General features: G+C 41.6%; 1 protein-coding gene across 1 annotated transcript in view; it reads right to left on the bottom strand.

Moving 5' to 3' along the window:
- Positions 1-389: 389 nt before the first annotated feature.
- HABP4 (hyaluronan binding protein 4) overlaps positions 390-26,276 on the bottom strand; it is a 40,259-nt gene continuing 14,372 nt past the window's right edge. The window contains exons 2-7 of the mRNA XM_064140417.1: positions 24,469-24,616; positions 21,051-21,209; positions 19,088-19,171; positions 3,396-3,564; positions 1,555-1,731; positions 390-979 (exon numbers count right to left, since the gene is read on the bottom strand). Of these exons, the coding sequence (XP_063996487.1) occupies positions 923-979; positions 1,555-1,731; positions 3,396-3,564; positions 19,088-19,171; positions 21,051-21,209; positions 24,469-24,616 (794 nt within the window). The 3' untranslated portion in view covers positions 390-922. The remainder of the gene's footprint in view (positions 980-1,554; positions 1,732-3,395; positions 3,565-19,087; positions 19,172-21,050; positions 21,210-24,468; positions 24,617-26,276) is intronic.

Raw genomic sequence — 26,276 nt, 5'->3', positions numbered from 1 at the left:
TTGCAGTTGCTCCTGTTAAAATTAAAAGCCTCTGTAACAGTTTAGCTCTATAACTCCAAATCCTTACTTCATCTTCAGAAGTAGAAGTAGTTGCAGATTGTGTCTTGTTATTAAAGCAAGACTTAGGAGTTTGTTGTCAATTAAAAGTATCCCTGCTTGCCTTAATTGTGAAGATCACTTCTGTTCAGAGAGATGTTCACTGTTTCAGGCGAGTCAGGTCTGTTTTGCATTTTGTTGGGGAGGTTGGGGTTGTTTGGTGGTTGGTTTGTTTTTTTAGAGGGAGAGAAGCAGGATTTATTTGCTTGTTTTGGGTTTCGTTTTGGTTTGTTTGTATTTTCAAAAAGCAAAAGCTTCACTGTTACTTTCACTTATGAAAATAATTCCTCAAACCCAGTGAGAATTTTCCTTTATTCATGAAACTCTGAAAAACTACAACTAGTCAGTGTGTGAAAGATACACTGCATTTGAAAGCTACTTTTTCCTTTGAACAGTGAAAATAAAGTTCTAATTGCAGTCCATGTTGTACAGATTACATTTCACCATGGTGCAACGGAGAACTTGATAAAACCTCTATCAAGTATTTTTTGAAACAATGAACTCTTGAACTTAAAAATTCTAAGCCAGTGTACTGTAAGCCTTCATACAGTTTTCACAAGTGGAGGCAGACAATGGAATCTATGACAGGATCCCCATCCATTGTTACCTCCAGAACATAACTCCACTAGCAGAGGCCTGCAATCATTCCACTAACACCCAAACAGCTTCTCCATTAGAAATACTTTCATTATACACATCAGCATAAAACCCAACACCCAAACAGCTTCTCCAGTAGAAGATTTTCATTATCCACACCAGCATAAAAACTGGTCTACACACAGCTACACCAAAGCAGCTTTGAGATACCACCATTAATGAAGGTTCTTCAAGATAAAGCAGGGAAATCCTCAGGATCATCAGGATTTGGAGCAACAGGCTGAACCTAAAAAGTAATAAAGGAAGCTTTATAAAAATGAATCCATATCAAAAGCATACATACATATTTATATGTCAGGTACATGTTTTCACTCTGAAAAGCATTCATTCGGGTTAAATGCTCTGTATCCATCACTCAGAAATGCTAAGCATTTCTCAGAAGTCAGAACTACTAGAATTTCTTCAGTGTGAATGTATTTATAATGCTGATCTACTGCCTGACAACCAGAAGGTCACAAGTTCTGCAGCACTGAAGTGAATAAAAAAAACACAAGAGTAAAGCAATCTCACCCAAAAATGCTCACTATCACTACATTTTTACATTCTACAGTTACTGCACACACTGGTTTGTATTTTCAAACTCTATGTTCTGTTATTGTGAAAGGCCTTTTTAATTGGGATTTAAATAAATCAGTGTGCCATGTCACTTCTGTGATGCCAACATACTGGGAGGCAAGAATTAGAAACAAGCCTATCACTATGGAAATCCACACTAAAGAGGGCAGGACACACACAGAGCAGCCACCAGAAAAGGTCCCCAAGCAAACAAGCAACAAAACACATGAAAGCGAATGTTGTTACCTGTGGTCGAGGTGCTGCCTTCTCAATTCCTCTGCCACGACCACGACCACCTCGTGCTCCTCTTGACCCTTGACCAGGGCGAGGAAGATTCCCAAAATTAATAACCAGCTGAGAGGTTATGTCATTCACTGGTCTTCGAAAAACGTGAGAATCATCTTCAAAGTCCTCTTTCTGCAACTAAAAAGATGATCCAGTTAAAGTCTATAGCCTCCACATACAACTTGTCCACTCCCTGCTACATATACACATGCTCGTTTGTATTACAGAGCAAGGAGCAGATAAATCAGGATAACATCGGAAAGAAAGATAAGCCTTGGCCTTAACTCGCAGAGTTTTAACAGATGTGAGGTAATTGCAGTGTCCCAGATGCCTGGGGTCGTTCATTGTTTGCTCAGAGAATCCTAGCGGTTAAATCTTCTGTGCCAGCTCTAATACTGAAGAGGTTTTTCAGGAATACCATCTACAAGGTTTTCTGAAGGACTAGAGATTGTGGCTTAAGCTACTTATTCCTGCAATCATCTTCAGCAACTGTTAAAAGGCCATAGTAAAGCACAGTACTTTGCTACTAACTGGTCTATTAGTTTATGTATTTGTCTGCATCTGTGAGATAACTGTTGTTTTAACCCTATGTATGCCTGGTAGCTAGCAGCTATAACACTATTTCCCATCGTAATTTTAGTGTGCACTGTATTAGTAACATATATAAACTCATCCCAAGCAGTAACATTGCTCAGTGTCTAATACAGGGATTTGACATGTCCATGTCACACAGTTCCTGTACCTCCTATTTTATGTTGACTCTGACAAGTCAAGAAAACTTTAAGGGCAAAAAGAACAGAAACTTGCATACTCTTTAGAACTTGTGAAAGATACTCCCCACCTACCACGGTGTTTCTCAGTGAAGAAAGAGAGGATAATGGCAACTGTGACCACCAAAAGCCATGCTAAAAAGAATGCAGGCCACTTCAGTATTAGTGTCTGTCCCTGAAAGTACTCAATGACCTACAGTGAACAAGGCTTAAAGAGCTGCAAGTTTTGATTTTAACATTATAGCTACAGTATGTGTAGTGGTATGTGCATGCAGACTCTAAGGATCAAAATTACATCAAGCTAGAATATGAATACATACACATACTCCTGTGACAACCAAAATCAGAAATCTAAGCAAGCAAGAATCTGTGAAAGAAGCCTCCCCACTTTCCCCAGTCATACCAACAAAACAGAAGTCCTCCTTGAAATGCCAATCCCAGTAATAAAGTGGAATAAAAGTTAGGGGAAAAGAGGTGGGGGAATTGCCCACTACTGCAGGACAAGCTCTCCAGAGCTACTTCTAAGAACCCTAAAACTCAGGAAAAAAAAAGTCCGAATGCACAATGAAAGCTGGGATCCAGCACAGATGAAAAATAGGACACTTAGCATCCACATGAGCAGATGCCAAACCCCAAGTTTAATATATACTTGCAAGTGTATACTGGCAAGTAAGCTAAACAGGATTAAAAGTTAGAATAATAAGTATTTTAATAAACAAAGGCTTTCTAGCGGCATTACCAGAGAGAGGTGGCAGCAGCAAGGACACAGGTTTTACATTGCTAAGAATGAGACACAAGGGAGAATTTGACATGCTATGTATTTGCATACAAAACAGGGGTGATGATTTGAGAGAATATGGACAGAGTAAGTTTAAAACTAGTTTTGTGGCACATATGTCATTACAGTAACAAAATTTAGATTACTGGTTATCCATCTGTTCAGATTATACTAAAACTAGTAGAAAAAGAAAAGGCAGTTTCCTAACCCTGGGCATAAAGAAGCGTTCACAGAATTCCTGAGGCAATGCTTACATCATCTCTATATTTTGACTTGTGAATCACCACTGCTTTGGAAGGAACAGTGGATTCTGGCTTCCGGATGTTGAATTCAGCCTTTGGTCGATTCTGTTGCTGAAGATTTTTCCACTCATCTAAGGTCATTTCTTGAACTACTTCTTCCACTGGCTCTCCTTCAGCAACTCTAAAGGTTTATAGTTGTAAAGTAAAAACCATTAGCTTGCAACATGCCAGGATGAACAAGAACACTAATCTCTAATGTAAGGATACTAAACAATGTTTGAAATATTCCTCACCAAATTACTAGTCTCAGTTTCACTTACTCCCCACAGTAATCAGATTTGTGAATTTTACATTAATATAAATTGGAAAATACACTCATGGCCTATCTGAGATTAGTCATATGAACAAATGCTATCTCCAGTCTCCTGTGGCAAGTTTGGTGTTTAAGCAGTCTCATTGTAAGTTCAAGCACTTCAGACACTAGATAAAAATAAGTTTGTGTTTTGATCTGGCATATTCTCCACCCTAGCATTTAATAATGTATCTACCCCTAGCAAATACAACCATAGGGGAAAAAAAACAGTCCTGAGCGCTTTTAAAGCACCCCCAACTGAATGGTTTTATTGACTCATACTGCAGGATGACAATACAAGATAGATATTTCAGTGCTGCTTTCAGTCAGCAACAAAATCACAAGATCTTCTAATTAATAACATTTTCTCTGTTAATTTCACAAGATGCTTCTTCAATTTCTGTCAGCTATACTCAAGGAGATACTATCACCCAGAAAGACCAGACTAATCCTAGTCCAGTTTTAATTTGTCATGAAGTACAATAAATGATGACACTGTCAAGGAAAAAATATGGACTATGTTGGAGTGTGTCTTAAAAATTTGAACGCTAAAGTCAAAGGCTTTTTCTATATTCCTAAGACAAGACACAGAAGAGAAAACTAAAGATTCTTCTCCATTTGTCACTGCATGACTACCCTTCTGCCACTTTTCTGATGCTAAGACTGGCTTACTGAGGACCAATAGCTATTAGAATACAATACAGCTGTACAATTTAATTTGCTGAAAGCCATTGTCTACTAAGCAGAATCATGTGCAGTGAGCACAGCTCACTTGATCACCATGACTTTGCTACAGAAACAAGTCAAATATCACAAACTACATGAAAAACTGCTCTGACTACTCCCAGATGCTTTAGAAACCATTTCTACCTTCGCCCACCCAAAACTGTCATGTTGGTTATGTGTTTATCTAACTGATTTTTCCAGAAAACCCCTTCATGAGGTCCCTTCTGGTAGGAGAACTATGTCTTTGCTGTCCCTCACGCAGTGGCACATCCAGTCATCTTCTATGAAATGCTGATGATTTTTCTAATGCAAACACACTGCTTATTAGATGCAAGTAGGAAATGCATTTTATCACAGAAAAATGCAGAGTTATATGACAGTTGATGAACTGTGCATTTTGTTTCAAGTTCTACAAGCACTCCATCAGGACACACACATTTCTTAGCAGTATTCTGTACATTTAGAACTAGTCTATACAGGAACAGGCTTGATCCCTCTTCCTACTTGATCTTGCAGGCAGCTATTCAATTTCCTGCCAGCCATAACCAGTATTTTCCTGAAGCACCCAATATATGACAGGTGGAAGCAGAACTGAAGAGTAAGACAGCCCCTAATTCTGGTTCTAGGATGAACACAGTTCTAAATGCATTTTGCAAAAAAAGATTTTAATATGCAAGCCCTATATATACTATATGCATCTAACATGCCTTCATCCCCTGTTATTTCAAACGTATCAGCTCTATCAACCAGAAAAAGTTAAGATCAGTAAGCAGCTTGTAGTTTTGTACTGATTTAGAAGACCTGAAATAATATTGGTAGGATTATAAAGAAAAGAAAAGAACTGACATCTTACTGAGTTCAATAAGAAAGGATACTGGCGGCAGGCACAGTACCATGCAGTAGCTTTTAATATAAGGTACAGTATCACTTTAAGATAAGGCACACTATCTCACCATGCTCAGACCATGGAAGGTTGGATTTCTGTATGATTAGTATTAAGTTCAATGTTAATTAAAATAATTGCTTTAAATAATTTCTCAATTCAAAGTTGCACAGCATTTCCTCCCCAACAGGCAAGAAGGATTAAGTAAATAATCTGCAGAGGAGTTGGGTTTCTTCATCTCCTTAAGCTGCTCATGCAGCTCTAGCTCTATTTTTGGTGAATAAATACTACTATTTTTTCAGAAAATTCATCATTTAGTCACATAAAAAAACCACAAAGTTTCCAACACTGAGTTAAATAATGGTTGCACTCAAAGTCTCTTCCAACCAAAATGGTTGATTCTATGAAAGATGTAGCTGCTTCTGAAAAACACCGGATACCGTTCCCATGTGTAAGAGCATTAAGAATGAACTGCATCTCAAACGTTTCAATTTGTTGTTCCCAAGAGTAAGAAGCCAGATAGGTTCTGATCACTTGTCTGGAGCTTCAGTTTTGGCAATTCATGCTGGAAAAACAAAGACTAGTTGCAAGCACTTTAGTGGGATTAGAAAGTAAACTAACAAAAAGAAGTTCTCTTAAATTGGTTTAATTTTGTCCTAAGTGTCTACCTCAGGACAGAATCAGTGACTTGCATAATTGAAGTTTCGGAAGTCTTTTGTCCTCTCTCATTACATTTTCAACACATTTAGGGAGAGCAATGTTTCAGTTTTTGGCAAGAGCTGTACCAAGATACAAAATTGGTTATAAGCAGTACTTGAAATCTATCTATCAGTTTTCCAACTTGGAAAGGAAAAAAAATTCAAGAGAGTTTAAGGCCATCTCTGTGCTTCTATCCACAGTGCAATATGTACACTTAATAATACATTTTCTATGGCAAAAGAAATGGAAGGACTCCGAAGTAGCACAAGATGCAAAAAAAAAAACCAACAAAAAACCCCAAATAAGTGATTTGAAAACAACCACCTAAAATAATCACCATCAGGAAGTCCCAAAACCAAGCAGAAATACATTCTCTCAGGCAGAACTATCAAACCAAACACAAAGAACCACTAGCAAAACAGAAGCTCTGAAGGAGGGATGCCAGTCCCCCACACCGTGCAAGTGTATTGCAGGCAAATCAAGTAACCTGAACATCAAACAAACAGCATTTACCCCTCCTGCAACAGCCTACTATAATGAGACACATCAACAGTTTTGCTTCAACAGACGCTACTGCTGCTACAGCGGAACAAAGGCTCAACTGAGTAATGTCCTAAACATAGGAATATGTAGAAAGTTGTGCTAGTTTGAAGCAAGCTAGAATGTTTTGGTAACAGAACTTGATAACGGGCAGTGAAATGAAAACAATTGATGTCAACTTCTCTCACAGTCACGCTGAGAACTCTGGGAAGAAGAAGAAAACATTCTCCATTTTGTTTCTCTCTCTTGCTTTTGCCTTAGACCTGGTCACATCTCATTAACCCTGCTCCTACTAACCTTGCTCCCTAACCTCTTGGCTGCACCTCTCTTCTTCCTGAGGACTGGGGTAAGGTTGAGAGGGACGGGGGGAGGTGTTGGGGTGGTTTGAGAGCCCCTCCTGGGGACTCAGGTTTCTGGGAGGGGAGTTGTGCTTTTGTATTGTTTATCCTTTGTATATTTCTGTATATAATTGTATATAACTGTATATATTGTAAATAGCTGCTTGTAAATTCTGCTAGCTGTAAATAAATTGCTTCATCTATATTCCCAGGGTCCGTCTGAGTTAGCTGGGGCAAATACAAAAGTGTGGGGGGGCGGGGTAACCCCCAAACCATCACATTTTTTAATTGGCTTTCCCAACGTGGGGCTAGATATTTCAGTGACTGGAAATTAGCTCTGGGAATTAAGATGAAGCTAATCAAGCAGCTATTGTATTTGGTTGGTGCATTGCTCTGGTCTGGTTTTGTTTTCTTGACATTTAATTGGATAAAAGCTCAAATTGTTGCTTATTTTATTGATCTGGCTTATAAGAAGGCTAAAGCTAAGGTTTCAGATATGTTCTGGAGCTGGGGTGATTTTATTCTTGGTTATGCTGGTTTTAATATCTCTGAGAATATTACCAAGGACATTACAGGAGCTCTGGTCAATAATGTGACAATCAATGGAAATTCTGCTTTAAATATGGCTCTAATGAGAGTTATTCAGCCTAAGACAGGAATTCCAACTGTTTGTTTAGGGACATGCTCGTGTAAAACTGTTTTTCTTCTCACAATTTTTAATATTTGCCTCATGATTTTAATATTCATATTAATTTTGGCATTATTGGTGAAAAATTCAAAACCAGCTTCTGTAAGAGTTAGGAAAAATTCTGTGTCTCAGAAGCAGTCTCTTTCACAGCAAAACAAGGGAACACAGTTATCGGCTTCCCCCTTGCCAGCCTCTGCCCCTCCTTCTCCAAGTGCTGGGAACACAGCCAGTGTTCCCACCAATAACGTAAACAATGATAAGGATAACCAAAACAAGCCACAGAGTTTAACAGGAGCCTCAGGAGGACAGGCAGGTACCCAAAATCAGAATGTTCCTAGTAAAAATGAAAACAAGTCAGGGTTGGCAGGCATCCCAGGAGGACAGGCAAATAATCCCACTAATGCTACTGCTAATGCTGGTAACGCTAGCCCAGTCAGTCCAAATCATAATGACATCAGCTCAGCCAATTCAAACCCCCAGCCAGCAGACCAGAATAAAAATCCTCCTGTTAAAAGCAAGGCAGATTTGAACTCACAAGCTCCAGGTCAGACCCCTAAGGATACAAATGCTCCAAGTCAGACCTCCAATAATTCAAATGCTCCAGGTCAGACTCCTAAGGATTCAAACCCACCAAGTCAGACTCCTAAAGATTCAAATCCTCCAGCAGACACATCCAAGTCTGTTGCTGCTCAGGCCCTTCTGGCACCTGCTAAGGCAAAAGCTAAGACAAAGAGTGGTTCGCAGGAGGATGTAAGAGATGGGACCTCTGGTGATCAGCAGCAAGAGGAGGAAGAGGAGGTAGTTAGTCTGCGAGACCTTGTAGATGTGCTGAGACAACAATACTCAAGTGAGAGGAGTGCTGTGAGGTTAGCTGCCAAGAGAGAGGATGGTTCCCATGAGTTTAGGAATGCTATGAGGAAGATTGTGTTAGGCCCAGCACCACCAGAACAACAGGAAGAAGAGGAGGAAGATGACATCCAAGGCTCCAAGGATCCACTTAGAGAGGTCAGGGAAGTTAGGAAGGAATACACAAGGGAATCAGGTGAGCCAATCCTAAGCTGGCTAGTGAGATGCCGTGGCATTGGTGCTAATGCTCTGCAGGTAGGAGACAAGTCTGCCAAGCAGCTGGGACCACTCACTAAGGAGAGTGGAGTGGACAAACACCTAGCAAGTCCTCTTGGTAGGGTTAGCTTATGGACACGCCTTCTGTTGGCTGTGGCTATGAGATATCCTTCCCGAGATGATTTGCCATGGGCTGCCAAGAAGTGGAACACCGTTGAGCAGGGAATTAAGCTTCTGAAGGAGTTTGCTGTGAAGGAAGTGCTTTATGGAGATCATGGTACTCATGAGCCTGACGATATTCCTTTGGGAACAGGTCTCATGAAGAAGCTGATTAAGCTTGCTCCTTCATCCTATGCTAACATCATGGCCAGTAAGTTTCTATCAAGGAGTGATAATGGAAGATCTTTCACTGTTGGTGAATTCACTGATCAGCTCAGGCAGATTGAGGACAGCTTGTCACATTCTGGTATAATCTGTGCCATAAAGACTATGACTACAGAGATGAAAGATAGTATTGAGAATGGCATTAGAAATGGCATGAAAGAACTGAAGGAGGATCTCAAAAATCTGGTAAAAGATACCATTCCTGCATCATCTGAATGGGTGCATGTTTCTGCAGTCAGGAACAGACGCCCACCTCCTGCAAGGCAATTCCAGCCCAGGAGGAGACAAATTCCACCCAGACAGCAGCAATCACGTGCGTCACTGTGGATACTTCTGCGTGACACATACGGTGAGAACATGAACAAATGGGATGGTAAACCGACTTCAGCTCTTTCAAAGAGAGTCAGGGATCTGCAGTGTGGCAGGAACAGAGGCAGCAATGCCAGGAAAGTAGCTGTCACTTCTTCAGCTCCTGAGAGCAACTGCAATTGTTCCAACAGTTGCAGTTCCTCTCACAACAACACCAATCATTGTGTACACCCTACATGCCATGTTCAGCATTAGGGGTGCCCTGCCTCCAGCCAGGAGGAGGAAAGGGACAGTGGAGAGAACCGAATCTATTGGAATGTATTCATTAGGTGGCCTGGCAGTTCAAGAGTTCGGAAATACAGGGCTTTAGTTGACACAGGTGCTCAGTGTACTTTATTGCCATCTAATTGCAAAGGGACAGAGTCCATTTCTATCTTTGGAATCACTGGTGGATCTCAAGAGTTAACTAAGTTGCAGGCTGAGATCAGTTTAACTGGTAAAGAGTGGAAGACACATACTATTGTAACTGGTCCTGATGCGCCTTGCATTTTGGGAATTGACTTTTTGAGACAAGGTTGTTTCAAAGATCCTAAAGGTCACAAATGGGCTTTTGGAATAGCATCTGTAGAGATTGAGGATGATAAGTTGAAATTGTCTGTTAGACCTGAACTTTCTGATGAATCTGCAGTTGTGGGACATCATGACATAGAGGACCTGGAAGTGCCAATTGCAACTCAAACTGTTCATCATAGGCAGTACAGAACTAACCGTGACTCTTTGTTGCCCATTCATCAGCTGATTCGTCAACTGGAGAGTCAGGCTGTCATCGAGAAAGCTCATTCACCTTTCAACAGTCCCATCTGGCCTGTGCGCAAACCTACGGGCGACTGGAGACTGACAGTTGACTTTCGTGCCCTCAACGAGGTGACTCCACCCATGAGTGCAGCTGTGCCGGACATGCTGGAACTCCAGTACGAGCTGGAATCGAAGGAGGCTAAATGGTATGCAACCATAGACATTGCTAATGCTTTCTTCTCTATTCCCATAGCAAAGGAGTGCAGGCCTCAGTTTGCATTCACCTGGAGAGGAATCCAGTACCAGTTCAATCGTTTGCCTCAGGGGTGGAAACACAGCTCAACCATCTGTCACTCAGTCATCCACAATGCACTGGAGAAAGGTAAAGCTCCAGAGCATATCCAGTACATCGACGACATCATTGTGTGGGGCCAAACTGCTGAGGAAGTCTTCGAGAAAGGTAACAAAATCATTGACATTCTGTTGCAAGCAGGTTTTGCCATTAAGAGAGACAAGGTCAAAGGACCTGCCAGAGAAATTCAGTTTCTGGGAGTGCGGTGGCAGGATGGTCGCCGTTACATTCCTCAGGATGTGATCAACAAAGTCTCTACCATGGCAGTTCCCACCAGTAAGAAGGACACACTTTCTTTTCTTGGTGTGGTGGGATTTTGGAGACTACACATTCCTGGTTTTAGTCAGATTGTCAAACCTCTGCATGATGTGACTCGTAAGAGAAACAATTTCCAGTGGGGACCTGAACAACAAGCAGCCTTTGATCAAATCAAACGAGAAGTAGTCCATGCAGTGGGCTTAGGACCTGTGAGATCTGGTCCGGACATTAAAAACATTCTGTACACGGCTGCCAGTGACAATGGTCCAACTTGGAGTCTCTGGCAGAGAGCTCCAAATGAGACACGTGGTCGTCCACTTGGTTTCTGGGGACGTTGTTACAGAGGTTCAGAGACAAATTATACTGCAACTGAGAAAGAAATTCTAGCAGCCTATGAGGGAGTGAAAGCAGCTTCTGAAGTGATTGGAACTGAGTCACAATTGCTTTTAGCTCCTAGACTGCCAGTTCTAAACTGGATGTTCAAAGGCAAAGGTTCATCACCTCATCATGCCACAGATGCAACCTGGTCTAAATGGATGGCTTTGATAACCCAACGAGCGCGAATGGGTAATCTTGACCGACCTGGTCTGGTGGAGGTGATCACCAACTGGCCGGAAGGCACAGACTGTTCCAAACCTCCAGAGGAGAAAATAACTCATGCTGAGGAAGCTCCTCCCTATGGTGATCTCTCTGATCAGGAAAAGAACTATGCTTTGTTCACAGATGGTTCCTGTCGTCTTGTTGGGAACAAGCGAATATGGAAGTCAGCAGTTTGGAGTCCAACCAGGAGAGTTACCGAAACGAAAGATGGAGAAGGAGAATCCAGTCAGTTTGCTGAGGTAAAAGCTGTTCAACTTGCTCTTGATGTGGCTGAACGTGAGAATTGGCCTATCCTTTACCTCTACACCGACTCGTGGATGGTAGCCAATGCTCTATGGGGTTGGCTGAAGGACTGGAAGAAGAATGGTTGGCAGAGGAAAGGAAAGCCTATTTGGTGTGCTGATCTATGGCAGGACATTGATGCACGGCTGGAAAGAACTCCAGTGAAGGTGCGGCACGTAGATGCACACATGCCTAAGAGCAGAGCAACTGAGGAACATCAACATAATCAGAAGGCAGATCAAGCTGCTAAGATTGCTCAAGTTGATACCAACTCTGATCTTGACATTGACCTTGATTGGAAACACCGAGGTGAGCTGTTCTTAGCTCGGTGGGCCCATGATTCATCTGGACATCAAGGCAGAGATGGAACATACCGATGGGCTCGTGATAGGTCAATTGACTTGTCCATGGACGCTATCACCCAAGTCATCTATGACTGTGACATTTGTGCTGCTATTAAGCAGGCTAAGCGAATCAAGCCCTTATGGTATGGTGAGAGATGGTCAAAGTACAAGTATGGTGAAGCCTGGCAGATTGACTACATCACTTTACCTCGATCTTGTTCTGGCAAGCAGTATGTGCTAACGATGGTAGAAGCCAGCACTGGATGGTTGGAAACCTATCCAGTTCCACATGCTACTGCACGTAACACCATTGTTGGTTTGGAGAGACAAATCTTGTGGAGACATGGAACTCCAGAGAGAATTGAGTCAGACAATGGCACACATTTCAAGAATAATCTTGTGAAAAACTGGGCCAAAGAGCATGGTATTGAATGGATCTATCACATACCCTACTATGCACCAGCTTCAGGGAAGATTGAACGCTACAATGGTTTGTTGAAAACCACCCTAAAAGCCATGGGGGGTGGAACTCTGAAAAACTGGGACAAACATTTAGCAGAAGCTACCTGGTTGGTAAATAGTAGAGGTTCAGTAAACAGAGCAGGACCTGCACAATCAGATTTGGTCCAAACAGTAGACGGTGATAAAGTTCCTGTTGTACGTGAGAAGAATCTGTTAGGGAAAACTGTTTGGGTATTTTCTCCTTCGGGTGAAGGGAAACCTGTCCGAGGGGTGGTTTCTGCTGAAGGTCCTGGTCATACATACTGGGTAATGCAGGAGAATGGTGAAATCCAGTGTATTCCACAGAGAAATTTAACCTTAGCTGAGAGAGTTTAAATTCAAGCTGTTAGGAGTTTTCTGTTCTAGGTAACATCGGCGCCCAACACTGAGAGAATCTACGATAGAATCTACAGTACGTGAGCACGAACCCAACATCATCTGGGAGTCCCTGTTCTGAGCTTTTGAATCACTTACATCTGATTGAAGTGTGAAATGAACTTGTATATATTGGTTTATTGTAAATATTGGTTTAGATTAGATTGGATAATTCTCAGCGATACTCTGAGCGAAGTAGACAAGGGGTGGATTGTGCTAGTTTGAAGCAAGCTAGAATGTTTTGGTAACAGAACTTGATAACGGGCAGTGAAATGAAAACAATTGATGTCAACTTCTCTCACAGTCACGCTGAGAACTCTGGGAAGAAGAAGAAAACATTCTCCATTTTGTTTCTCTCTCTTGCTTTTGCCTTAGACCTGGTCACATCTCATTAACCCTGCTCCTACTAACCTTGCTCCCTAACCTCTTGGCTGCACCTCTCTTCTTCCTGAGGACTGGGGTAAGGTTGAGAGGGACGGGGGGAGGTGTTGGGGTGGTTTGAGAGCCCCTCCTGGGGACTCAGGTTTCTGGGAGGGGAGTTGTGCTTTTGTATTGTTTATCCTTTGTATATTTCTGTATATAATTGTATATAACTGTATATATTGTAAATAGCTGCTTGTAAATTCTGCTAGCTGTAAATAAATTGCTTCATCTATATTCCTAGGGTCCGTCTGAGTTAGCTGGGGCAAATACAAAAGTGTGGGGGGGCGGGGTAACCCCCAAACCATCACAAAAGTCCAGAACAGAACTGCAAGACAGATATGATATTTAAAATATGTGCTCTGTGTGAGAAGTCTTTAAAGGGACAAAACATATACAATAATAAAAAAGCAAGAAAATTTTGCATATCCTTATCTTACAGCAGAACATTCAGGATAAAAAAAAAAGTAGTTGCTATTTTCAAAGTACAAAAAGATCATCCATAGACACTGAAGTCTCTCAGTGGAGGACATTAAAATCAACTCTTAGGGTATGAAATGCAACACGGGTATGGTCATGTCTTAGATTCAGTGAGATCTCTTTCAAATATAAATTTCTGTGACAAGAAAACACAAGGGTGCTTCTCTACACAGCAACCTGACCTCTCTAAAAAAAGCAATCGCAGGTATTGCATTGAAAAGTACACATCTCTCAAAAACAACCTCTTTCCTGTTCTAATGCAAATACTAGCAAATTTACACTGCCAATGTTTGCTTTTTTCAACTACAAAATACAGTTTGATTTTTACTCCAAAGAAATTTCAACTGCTAGGTAATTAGCAGTACAAATATGGATTAGGATGCTGAGACTACCGAGGGGAAATACCTCCTGTCAGTGGAACACAGCAACAGGAACCTACACATAACATTTTGGACAGAGACTGAATTATAGCAGGTTATTTTGGGCACTAAGTTTGCATGGACATGCACTCTGAGTATCACTTTCTACTATTTAATCTTGCCGGTTTTTAGAAATTGCCTGGTGTGCATTTTCCTTCATCAAGTTAATAAGCCACCTGGCACACCAACAGTCATGCTTAGTAAAATATTGCCAGACACCTAAGCACAACCTCTGGACATGAACAAACTGAATTCAACAAAACGCCAAATGGAAGCATCCAGCAATGGTTCCTATAGTTCCACTGTTTCAACAGATGACCACTACTCTACCTACACTTCAGAGTCACACACAGAGAAATATTCTGTTTGGAAAAGACCCCTGGATCATCAAGTCCAACCGTTATCGCTACTCTACAAAGTTCACTCTTAAACCATATCCTGAAGTACCACATCCAAACAACTTTTAAACACATCCAGGTTCAGTGGCTCAACCACCACTCTGGGCAGCCCATTCCAATGCTGTGAAAAAAATGTGTCCTAATGTTCAATCTAAACTTACTCAGTGGCAGCAATGTTCATTTACTGCACACACCTTTCATGCACAGAACTGCTCCATGTGAATACATTAATATGCTGAAGAAATGTTAATGGAAAAGAAGGCCACACTGCTCTGCTGCTTAGCTGATTACTTCCATATAATTAAAAATAATCATAAGGGGTCTTTTTCAGATCACTTTTTGTATTATGCAGTTGTGCAAAACAAATTTTTATTCAGCTTTTATCAAGATATTGGTAACGTGTATCTGGCTGAGTCTACAAATAGCTTTATGTCACTGTTGAAAAAAAAAAAACCAAACCAAAACAAGCAACAAATAAACCAAACAAACAAAAGCAAGAGAGTAAGACAGCTCAGCAAACCTGAGGACAAATTTTGAAGCCTCCTACTCAGTTACTAGAAGAATACACATCTCCAGCAAATAGGAAGGAAGTCTTGTTTGAAGAAATTATATAAAGACTCACAGTAAATACTACCTGCAAATACCTTTCACAGGAATTGATAAGACTACGTGTCATACTGAGAAAAAAGGAAAATCCATTCTTCTGAATTACCAGTCAACACAAGTGTGTTACACTGCTAGGCTCTGAAGGCAAGTTCAATAGCAAGTAGCTGTTGGGAAAGTTTATGTTGCTGTATTAAGAGATATTTTGTACTTAACCACTTGCAGCAAAAAAAACAACTATTAGCATACAGTTTGAGATGCGGTAGATATTGATACGGTTGTGGAAATTTGAATATATCTAAAGAAATAACTTCACTTACAGTATAAAAATAACTCTTTGCCCTGTAATGCTTCACAAACAGAAACAAGACAAGAACACCCACATGGATGCAGTCCTGAAGGCTACACAGAATCCCAGAAGCTGGACTAGCTCATGAAAGTCATTCCAGAGTTGTCCTGAAATTAGCCAATACCACACTGGAAAGCTCTGCAGTACTTCTGCAGATTATTCTCCATTTCAAGAATTTTTTTTTTCATTTTAAAGAGTCATAACAAGAGAGAGAAAGTATTATAGAATCAACCAGGTTGGAAGAGACTTCCAAGATCATCCAGTCCAACCTATCACCCAGCCCTATCCAATCAACTAGACCATGGCATTAAGTGCCTCATCCAGTCTTTTCTTGAAGACCTCCAGGGACAGCAACTTCACCACCTCCCTGGGCAGCCCATTCCAATGCCAATCACTCTCTCTGCGAAGAACTTCCTCCTAACATCCAGCCTATACTTCCCCTGCACAACTTAAGATTGTATTCCCTTGTTCTATTACTAGTTGCCTGGGAGAAGAGACCAACCTCCACCCGGCTACAGCCTCCTTTCAAGTAGTTGTAGACAGCAATGAGGTCATCCCTGAGCCTCCTCTTCTCCAGGCTAAACAACCCCAGCTCCCTCAGCCTCTCCTCATACGGTTTGTGTTCCAGGCCTCTTACCAGCTTTGTCATCATTCTCTGGACACGTTCCAGCACCTCAACATCTCTCTGGAATTGAGGAGCCCAGAACTGGACACAGGACTCAAGGTGTGGCCTGACCAGTGCTGAGTACAGGGCAAGAATAACCTCCCTTGACCTACTGGCCACACTGTTCCTGATACAGGCCAGGATGCCGTTGGCTCTCTTGGCCACCTGGGCACACTGCTGGCTCATCTTCAGCTACTGTCTACCAGTACCCCCAGGCCCCTTTCTGCCTGGCTGCTTTCCAGCCACTCTGCCCTCAGCCTGTAGCACTGCTTGGGGTTGTTGTAGCCAAAGTATAGAACCCTGCACTTGGCCTTGTTAGATCTCATCCCACTGGCTTCTGCCCACCCATCCAGCTTGTCCAGGTCCCTTTGCAGGGCTCTCCTACCGTACAACAGATCAACACCTGCTCCTAGCTTGTTGTCACCTGCAAACTTACTGATGCTGGACTCAATCCCCTCATCCAGATCATCAATAAAGATACTGAACAGGACTGGACCCAGCACTGATCCTTGGGGAACACCACTAGTGACAGCTGCCAACTGGATGTGGCACCATTCACCACCACTCTCTGGGCCTGGCCTTCCAGACAGTTCTTGACCTGTATCAGAGTGAACCTGTCCAAGCCAGGAGCTGCCAGCTTTGCTAGGAGCTTGTTGTGGCAGAGGGTTTCAAAGACTTTGCTGAAGTTCAGGTAGACTACATGCACAGCCTTCCCCACATTCACTAGGCAGGTAACCTGATCATAAAAGGAGATCAGATTGGGCAGGAAGGACCTGCCTTGTCTAAACGCATGCTGGCTGGGCCTGATCCCTTGGCCACCCTGTAGATGCTTTGTGATGGCACTCAAGATGATCTGTTTCATGACCTTGCCTGGCACCTAGGTCAGGCTGACAGGTCTGTAATTTTCTGATTCCTCCTTCCGGCCCTTCTTGTGGATGGGCATCACACTGGCCAGCTTCCAGTCTTTGGGAACCTCTCCAGTGAGCTAGGACTGTTGATATATGATGGAGAGTGGCTTGGATAAGAAATAAGAAATGCAATAGTCTTGTAATAAGAAATAATCTTAATTTTCCATCTCTTTGTACAAGCATGCAACTGCAATAAAGCAGGAAAGAAACAGATTCCTTGGAGTCCCTGCATTTAAGAGTCAAAATGAGAACAAAGGAAGCAGTAGCTTAAGCAAACACACACCCCAGTGCCCTCTATATTGAGGCTGTAGTGAAGGTATAAGCTAGTCTAGTGAAAGTATAAGGTCATCTGGCTACAGTCTTTTTCTGGTATGTGGTACCTGCCAGAAAACAGCTGCTCTGAAGAGCAGAGGCTGTTTAACTACACATGATCTTAAAATAGCTTTTTCTTTTAAATATCAGACCTTGCACCTTGTTGAGATGCCCAATTACCCAGGCATTATTCACACAGTGTCTCCTAATTTGAAATAGAGGCACCAAGGTAACACTATCCCTCAAAGGTAAATACAATGGTATACATGGACTTCATGCTTTTTATAGAGTTGCGAATCCTTATAACAGTATTTACAGCACTGAAGACTGTACAATGCAGAATTTTGTACTTGAAGGTTACCTGCATTTTTTGATCTTACAGTTTTCAGTCAACTAATCCTAAACAAAACTTTTATGAAAACATGAAGAGGTGTAAAATCTCCAAAAAGGCTCACAGTCTGACCAAAACAACTGGTAAGCTCTCAGAAAGGATAATGAATCAAAGACAAATGCCTTCTCAACTACACATACTTCCCATGCTTTACCCCATATAAGGAACCAAAGTGAGGACACCTGTACAAGGAGCTTGAACTGCAGTAGAAATAAGGAAGACTGAAACAAAAGTACCAGTAGCTGCTGAAAATAGCTGAAGAGCTGTTCTCACATTTAGCTAACATAGTGAAGTTTTGACAGTTTATCTATTCTACTCCTCTAACGTTATAGTCAATAAACAGTTTTCCAGAAATCCATGCACAGCAATTCAATTTCAGAAACAGATTTTCCCACAAAGGCTCAACCTTAGCTATATCTTTAAGGTAGCTTTTAATGAAAACAGAACGAAAGATGTATGAACTCCTCAACGGGTTATACAACCTGAATATTAAAACCAAGTTTAGTAGTCTTTACAGTTAAGAAATGCACCAAGGCCACTAATAACTGGAGCTGCATCAAGCAAAAATAAGCTTCACAGGAACAGAAGAGAAAGCTGACATATTGCACTGACCCTCTTCACTCCTTAGTATATGGTGAGTATCTCCAATTTAATTATTGTTTAAAGTGTCTTATTCAATGACATTATCCAGCTACTATTCAAGGCAGTGTTTCCTTGCTGTGAAGTAAATTCTCATAAATTCTCACCGGATGCTGGTCAGAATGAAAATCAGAACACAAAGGGCAGATTCCTCTTAGTATTTCCCTACTTCTACAGCTCACTGCAAGACAATTTCCAGAAAGTTAAAAAAATTCTACAGAGGCCCTCAAGGATAGGTGACAACTACAGTGCAAGTGATGGACAAATACTTAGAGAATTGTTTATATTCACCTATTTGTACAATTGCATAGGCACCTTGAATCTCTTTTCCAGGGAATTTTAAAAAGCAGGGCAGTTTTCACAAACTAGCCAAATTAAAATAGGTTAACAGACAATAAGTAGCTCCTTCTTCAACTGTCACTAGATCTTAGGAACGTAAGCATCACCGTGCAAACTAACTTTTAGTCAGGATTAAGAATGCATTTTCTTGACTCAATTATAGACAAAGCTTTTCTATTTTTAAGATGTGCACAAGCAGAACGTTTCACATCTCAAGTGTGCTTCACAAGAATATCAGTAACAGTTAATTGTTTTCTTTGCATTTAGAAAGAAAATATCTTAGTCAGACTATACTTGTTCACAGGCTCTCCTTCAGATGCCCCTGGCTGCTCAGCTGTTTCTGCAGGCTCTTCCACAGGAGCAGTCTGTTCCATCCCACTAAAACAGTAAACAAAACATACAAAATCTTCATGGGTCACATTGAAAAAAAAAAAAAAGAAAAATCTCATACATTTTTCCAGAATTCCCTAGGAGGGAAATAAAGAGAGGGAAAACTCTAGGACCATAAGTACATCTACCAAGTGAACAGTTGTGTGAGAAGGAAAATTCAAAGTACTGGTCAAATCTGACTCCTATGTACTTTTAATCATGAACGTGAAAAAGCATGCACAAAGATGAAATAATTCAATCATGAGTGCTAACACAAGTACATTCATGACTTTTAGCATTGCCTTTGCTTCTTTTCAACTATTAGAAAAGGTAAGATTTGTATTATAAGTTCATATTTTCTGTAGCAGTGATTAGTGCACTGTCAAATGAGAGCAGTAACAGTCTTACTTCCATTCCACTGGTAGGCACATTTATTTAATACCTTCTTGCTTCAATGCATCACTGAGTGCAGTTAAGGCACACACATGCTTTTAGAATTATTGAGACAACTCCAATTTAATGTCACTTTTACCTCACATTCCACAACACAAGAAAGCATTGGTATCTTGTGTTTGTATCTTAAGTTCTGATGCTGCTGAACTAAAAACTAAGTACGTAACTAGGGAGAATAAAGAATCTTAAATTTCTTGTACTTTTTATAAAAAGCTCACACGACTTCCCCTGACACCCTACAACAGATAGTGTTGTGCTACAAGCTCAGAACTATGTTAACCTAGTTGCAACTTTGTTCTGAAACGCCAGAGTACCTAATCAGTCTTCTACTTCTAGAATGAATACTATAGAAAAGAGAGAAGTTAGTACAACGTTTCTGAAGAAAGTGTATTATCCAGCCCCCAAATCACTACCCATCAAGGCAGCATTGGTAATATGTTTTTATTTCAGCGTTTTAGCCAGATTCTCTAAATCTGCAGTCTTAGTTTTATACTTAAACTTTTTTACTTTAAATATTCTGCAAATGTATGTTTTGTTAGTTCAAAGCACTGCTTTTTCTCTGTCCTTAGTAAGACTTCAGTTAAAAAAGTTCTACATGTACATAACAAAAGCTACTAGAAAGAGCAGTATATCATGAGGTGCGAAGATTAGACAAAAGATTACATTTCCAGTGAGCTTTTTACAAATCTGAACACTAACCAGTAAGAGTAATACAGAATTACACTGTAAAATCTCAGTTTTATATATTTATTCTGCAACTGATCCTCCTATGCTCTTCCAAATACATTTTGGTATTAGTCAGATAAACATTACCTCCACAGTCACAATGAACTGTCTTTCACCTTTACAGTTTAGGAACAATCTACAAAAACTAAAATATATTTTCAATCTTTTAATCAGCATTTTGTAGTAATGCTATGAAATACTACAGTCTCAAGTTTGATTATTGAGAGAAGTCTGTATTTCAGTTCAAAGATAACTCTGACCCACTGAAATTATTTTGGCAGCGTCAACAAAATAGTTTAATCTCACGAGCATGAAAGAAATGAGTTCAGGAAGCCGTATACATTCATTACAGAAACTAACAGAAAGTAAAGCACATAAAGCTCGAAATGGAGATGAAATATGAACTTGTGTTGATCCATGATGTAGGTCACAGAAAATTACAATCTGTGATGGGAAGTACAGGCTGTACCTCCTATGATCTTTAACTCTTCCCCAGTTGCAAGTTCCACCTCCATTCTTTTTGTCATCTGCTTTCATTTCTCTAGAGAGAAACAGGGGTTTCTGATCCTTCTCATTAGGATCTCAAACTAAACCAGTATTGACTTTTTGCCAGTCAACTCAGATATAGAAAGCAACAGAGTACTTAAGAAATACTACTGCAGTGTTGACTGCTGTTTGTTTAGGCACCAAAAGCACTCATAAAACTTACGTTTTATCATCCCCACTTTGTCTTTCGAATTCCCGTTTTCTTCTTTGGTTAAAGCCATTGAAACTTCTATTTCTTCCACCTCTTCCTCTACCCTGCATTCCACCTCTTCCTCTGCCACGACCTCTTATTGGCCTTTCATGGTCTAATGTTTCAGTCGATCTAAAAAGAACATTTCTAGTCAGATTTTTGTTCCCACTGTTAACAAGGAGGGGAAACAAGTATAATTGAATTTGTGCAGCTGTGAGAGTTCCTGTAGAATTTTTAGCTTGTACCTTTACACAGCACATAGTACCAATGTCATTAAAAATAGACACAAATTTAAGTCAGTGAATTATTACAGTTAATAGAAAGTTCAGCTGTTGATAAAACAGAAGTAAAATATTATAGAACTGTCAAATATTCAGCAATTTGTATGAGGCAATCACAGCTCCATTCTCTATCCCAGACATATCTGCATCTGCTACATATGCCAATGAACTTGTTAAATATCAACTGTTGTGACATAAAGTAAGAACAGGCATGCTCTTAAGTGTAAAGGTTTAGATGGAATCTTCTAGTACCTAAAGAAAGTGAAGTTGATACAAATTCACTGTCCAAGCACTAAGTAGTATGACAAATGTTTATTCTCAGTTTAAACAGCAAAATTCATTCAACTTAGAACCTAGAATGCAAGATCAGAAATTAACGTTCATGTTGCAAACAAGGAGTTACATTTTCAGATCTCCACACTTTTCAGTTTCGCCTTCCTAGATTCCTAATGTGTAACCAAAATCACTGCAAACTGCTCTGTGAGGAAGCTGAAACTATAGCGACTTTAACCTACCAGACATCTGCTGGGACTTAAACACTGCAGAGAAGAAGCAGTCTAGAAGGTTTCTGCAATGTGTGGAAGACAACTTCCTATCCCAGCTGTTACGTGAGCCTACCAGGGGGGCAGCCCTGCTTGACCTGCTGCTCACAAATAGAGAGGGGCTGGTAGGGGATGTGGTGGTTGGAGGCTGCCTGGGGTCCAGTGACCATGAAATTATAGAGTTTTCAATCCATGGAGAAACCAGGAGGGGCATCAACAGAACCTCCACACTGGACTTCCGAAGGGCAGACTTCAGCCTATTTAAGGAACTAATTCAGAAAGTTCCTTGGGAAATAGCCCTTAGAAACAAAGGGGTCCAGGAAGGTTGGACCTGCTTCAACAAAGAACTCCTGAAGGCACAGGAGCAGGCAGTGCCACTGAGCCGGAAGATGAGCCGACAAGGGAGGCAGCCAGGCTGGATGGGCAGGGAGCTGCTGAAGGAATTAAAGATTAAAAAGAGAGTGTATCACCTTTGGAAAAGAGGGGAGGTGTCCCAGGAGAAGTTCAAGGAGGTTGCTAGGTCTTGTAGAGGAAAAATTAGAGAGGCAAAAGCCCACTTGGAGCTCAGGCTGGCCACGGCCGCCAAGGAAAATAAAAAGTGTTTCTTTAAATATATGAATGGCAAGAGAAGGGCCAAGGACAACCTCCAGTCCTTACTAGATAGAGATGGGAACATAGTGACAAAGGATGAGGAAAAGGCAGAGGTGCTTAACACCTTCTTTGCCTCAATCTTCAATAGTGGGACAGGTTGTCTCCAGGACAGCTGGACTCCTGAAGTGGTGGATGGAGTCAGGGACCAGTACAGTCCCCCTCTAATCCATGAGGAAGAAGTAAGGGATCTGCTAAGTCACTTGGATCCTCACAAGTCCATGGGACCGGATGGGATCCACCCTAGGGTGCTGAGAGAGCTGGCAGCTGAGCTGGCCAAGCCACTCTCCATCATTTATCAGCAGTCCTGGCTCACTGGAGAGGTCCCTGAAGACTGGAAGCTGGCCAATGTGATTCCCATCCACAAGAAGGGTCGTAAGGAGGAGCCAGAAAACTACAGACCTGTGAGCCTGACCTCAGTGCCAGGCAAGGTCATGGAACAGGTCATCTTGGGTGCCATCACAAAGCACCTACAGGATAGCCAAGGGATCAGGCCCAGCCAGCATGGGTTTAGGAAGGGCAGGTCCTGCCTCACCAACCTGATCTCCTTTTATGATCAGGTTATCCGCCTGGTGAATGTGGGGAAGGCTGTGGATGTAGTCTACTTGGACTTCAGCAAAGCCTTTGACACTGTCTGCCAGAAGAAGCTCCTAGCCAAGCTGGCAGATCATGGTTTCGACAGATTCACTCTGTGCTGGATCAAGAACTGGCTGGATGGCAGAGATCAGAGAGTGGTGGTGAATGGTGCCACATCCAGTTGGCAGCCAGTCACAAGTGGTGTTCCCCAAGGATCAGTGCTGGGCCCAGTCCTGTTCAATATCTTTATTGATGATCTGGACGAGGGCATTGAGTCCAGCATCAGTAAGTTTGCAGATGACACCAAGCTAGGAGCAGGTGTGGATCTGTTGGAAGGTAGGAGAGCCCTGCAGAGGGACCTGGACAGGCTGGATGGGTGGGCAGAGGCCAATGGGATGAGATTCAACAAGGCCAAGTGCAGGGTTCTGCACTTCGGCCACAATAACCCCAAGCAGTGCTACAGGCTGGGGACTGAGTGGCTGGAGAGCAGCCAGGAGGAAAGGGACCTGGGGGTACTGATAGATAGTAAGCTGAAGATGAGCCAGCAGTGTGCCCAGGTGGCCAAGAGAGCCAATGGCATCCTGGTCTGCATCAGGAACAGAGTGGCCAGTAGGACAAGGGAGGTTATTCTTCCCCTGTACTCAGCACTGGTCAGGCCACACCTTGAGTACTGTGTCCAGTTCTGGGCCCCTCAATTCAAGAAAGATGTTGAGGTGCTGGAGCATGTCCAGAGAAGGGCAACGAAGCTGGTGAGGGGCCTGGAACACAAATCCTATGAGGAGAGGTTGAGGGAACTGGGCCTGTTTAGCCTGGAGAAGAGGAGGCTCAGGGGTGATCTTATTACTGCCTACAACTACCTGAAGGGGCATTGTAGCCAGGTGGGGGTTGGCCTCTTCTCCCAGGTAACCAGCAATAAAACAAGGGGACACAGTCTCAAGTTGTGCCAGGGTAGGTATAGGCTGGATGTTAGGAAGAAGTTCTTCACAGAGAGAGTGATTTCCCATTGGAATGGGCTGCCCAGGGAGGTGGTGGAGGCACCGTCCCTGGGGGTCTTCAAGAAAAGACTGGATGAGGCACTCAGTGCCATGGTCTAGTTGACTGGCTAGGGCTGGGTGATAGGTTGGACTCGATGATCTTGGAGGTCTCTTCCAACCTGGTTGATTCTATGATTCTATGATTCTCTGATGAGCATAAACATGCAATTAATCTACACATTAGTAATGCAATCGTGCTTTCAAGTCATGTCTGGCTACTAGATCTGTTTTAAGAAGGTTAAGTATTTATGTTTTCACACACGTGCAGACCCTCCATGAGGCACCCTTACTTCTCCTGTAGGATACATACCTTTCCGTTGTGAATACCACTTGTTTTTCAGTTTCATAGGCATAGTATTCCCTGAAAGAAGGTTTCCATTCAGGTATTTCCTGTTTTACACGTGCTCCTCTGTTATTGAATCCTTGCTGGTCTCCCCACTTAGGTACTCGCTTCTGGCCTACAGAAAACACACACATAGGTATAGATTACTAGCAGTGTAATAAAAACTGAATTTCAGTCACCAGACTGCTAACTGAAACGAGCTGATTACATATTGCACTCTTTTGCTTTACCCTTTCCAACCCCAGGTCAAAATAAAAGCACCTATAGTTAATGTTGCCAGATACTGTCTGGTTTAAAGACATCTACTTACCTTTCTTTCTGTACTGAAGAGCTGCCTTGGAGAAAAATACTAAAAGGTACTCACACAGCTCAGGTATTTCCAGAAAAGACAGGCTAGAGAAAAATCTCATTTTGCTAACACTAATTCACAGAAATGGAGAATAAAACCTGTTTCCTTCATTCTTCTAAAGATCTTGGTAGTGCACTACAGAACAAGGCACCGGATCTTCACAAAAGACATAAATTGCAAGATGGCTGCAGAAGCAATGAAAGTGGGCAAAAGATGAGCATTAGAGATAAGTATTTTTGACCATGAGAACATTCAGATGAGTTGAATTTAGAAGCTTGAGGCTGCACTTCTACTTCAAGCTCATGATACCAAACACTCAGAAGAGAGACACCCCTTCCTACCTTTGTTCTATGGATGAGAGGACTATTCACCAACACTTCATGTCACTGAGTTTGATAGAAGCATAACCAGTAAGTAAGTACAGGCACTCCAACAGAGATAATTACAGAATGCCAACACATCCCAAGATAAAACATATGTAAGCTTGGTGGGCATGTGTTCAGAAATTGTCAGGGTCAGGGATTAGGTCAGACAAGGTGAATGAAGCACAATTGTGTATAAAGAGAATAAATTGAGGTTATCCACTCAACCCATATACACCTACTTATGATTAAAGTTCACTACCTGCTTCCTTCCTTGTTTTCCCAAACTTCAGGCTCTATTTCAAAGTTCTTTAGAATCACAGAATGGTTTATGTTGGAAAGGAACCTCAAAGATCACCTAGTTCCAATGTCCCACAACAGGCAGGGATGCCTCCCACTAGAAGCAAGTAAACCTTTTGTCTGCTAGACCCCCAGTAGTGTAAGTCAATTAAGCAAGAAACTATAGAAACACCACTCTCAGACCAAGAAAAACAAGTTATTCTTTCCACAAGAAGCAACTGTGCAACACTGAGCAAGATACTGAACTCAGGTTACTGGGTGACAGTCCTGGCTACTGCTGCTAGCATGTAAAGTGAAAAAAAAACCCAAACTATTCTATGGTATAATATTAAGACACCAATTGATTTGTAGCTCCATAGAAATACCCATAGATCTTTGATTAAAGCTTAGGCAAGCATGAACTCAGTAACACCATCTTTAAAAAGAAAACATCAAAGAATTATCCACTTTGTGAATAGAGTGGTAGATACAACTTTTTGTTATGCAGTAGTGACAATGGTATCTGTACACAGAAGACAGTTTTGTGTGAGCTGCAGAAGCAACCCCTTTTTTGAACTACAAACCTTTGACAATACAACACAGTAATTCTCTCTTCTCAGGGTTTGTAGTTGCTTGATCTGTAGAGCAGCAAGCATAATTGCACGCCCAAAGTTACAATATCATCTGTGGATTAAGAACAACTTTTGAAATCAGCTTCTGAAGAAGCCTTTTAAGTCAGGCTATTTTACTCTTTTTACAGAGTGAAACAATAAAGAATACAGAAT

This window comes from Pogoniulus pusillus, chromosome Z (genome assembly GCF_015220805.1).
Source record: "Pogoniulus pusillus isolate bPogPus1 chromosome Z, bPogPus1.pri, whole genome shotgun sequence".
NCBI classification, from domain to species: Eukaryota; Metazoa; Chordata; class Aves; order Piciformes; family Lybiidae; genus Pogoniulus; species Pogoniulus pusillus.
Note: the sequence above shows the minus strand (reverse complement) of the source record. Positions and strands in the feature narration are given on the sequence as shown.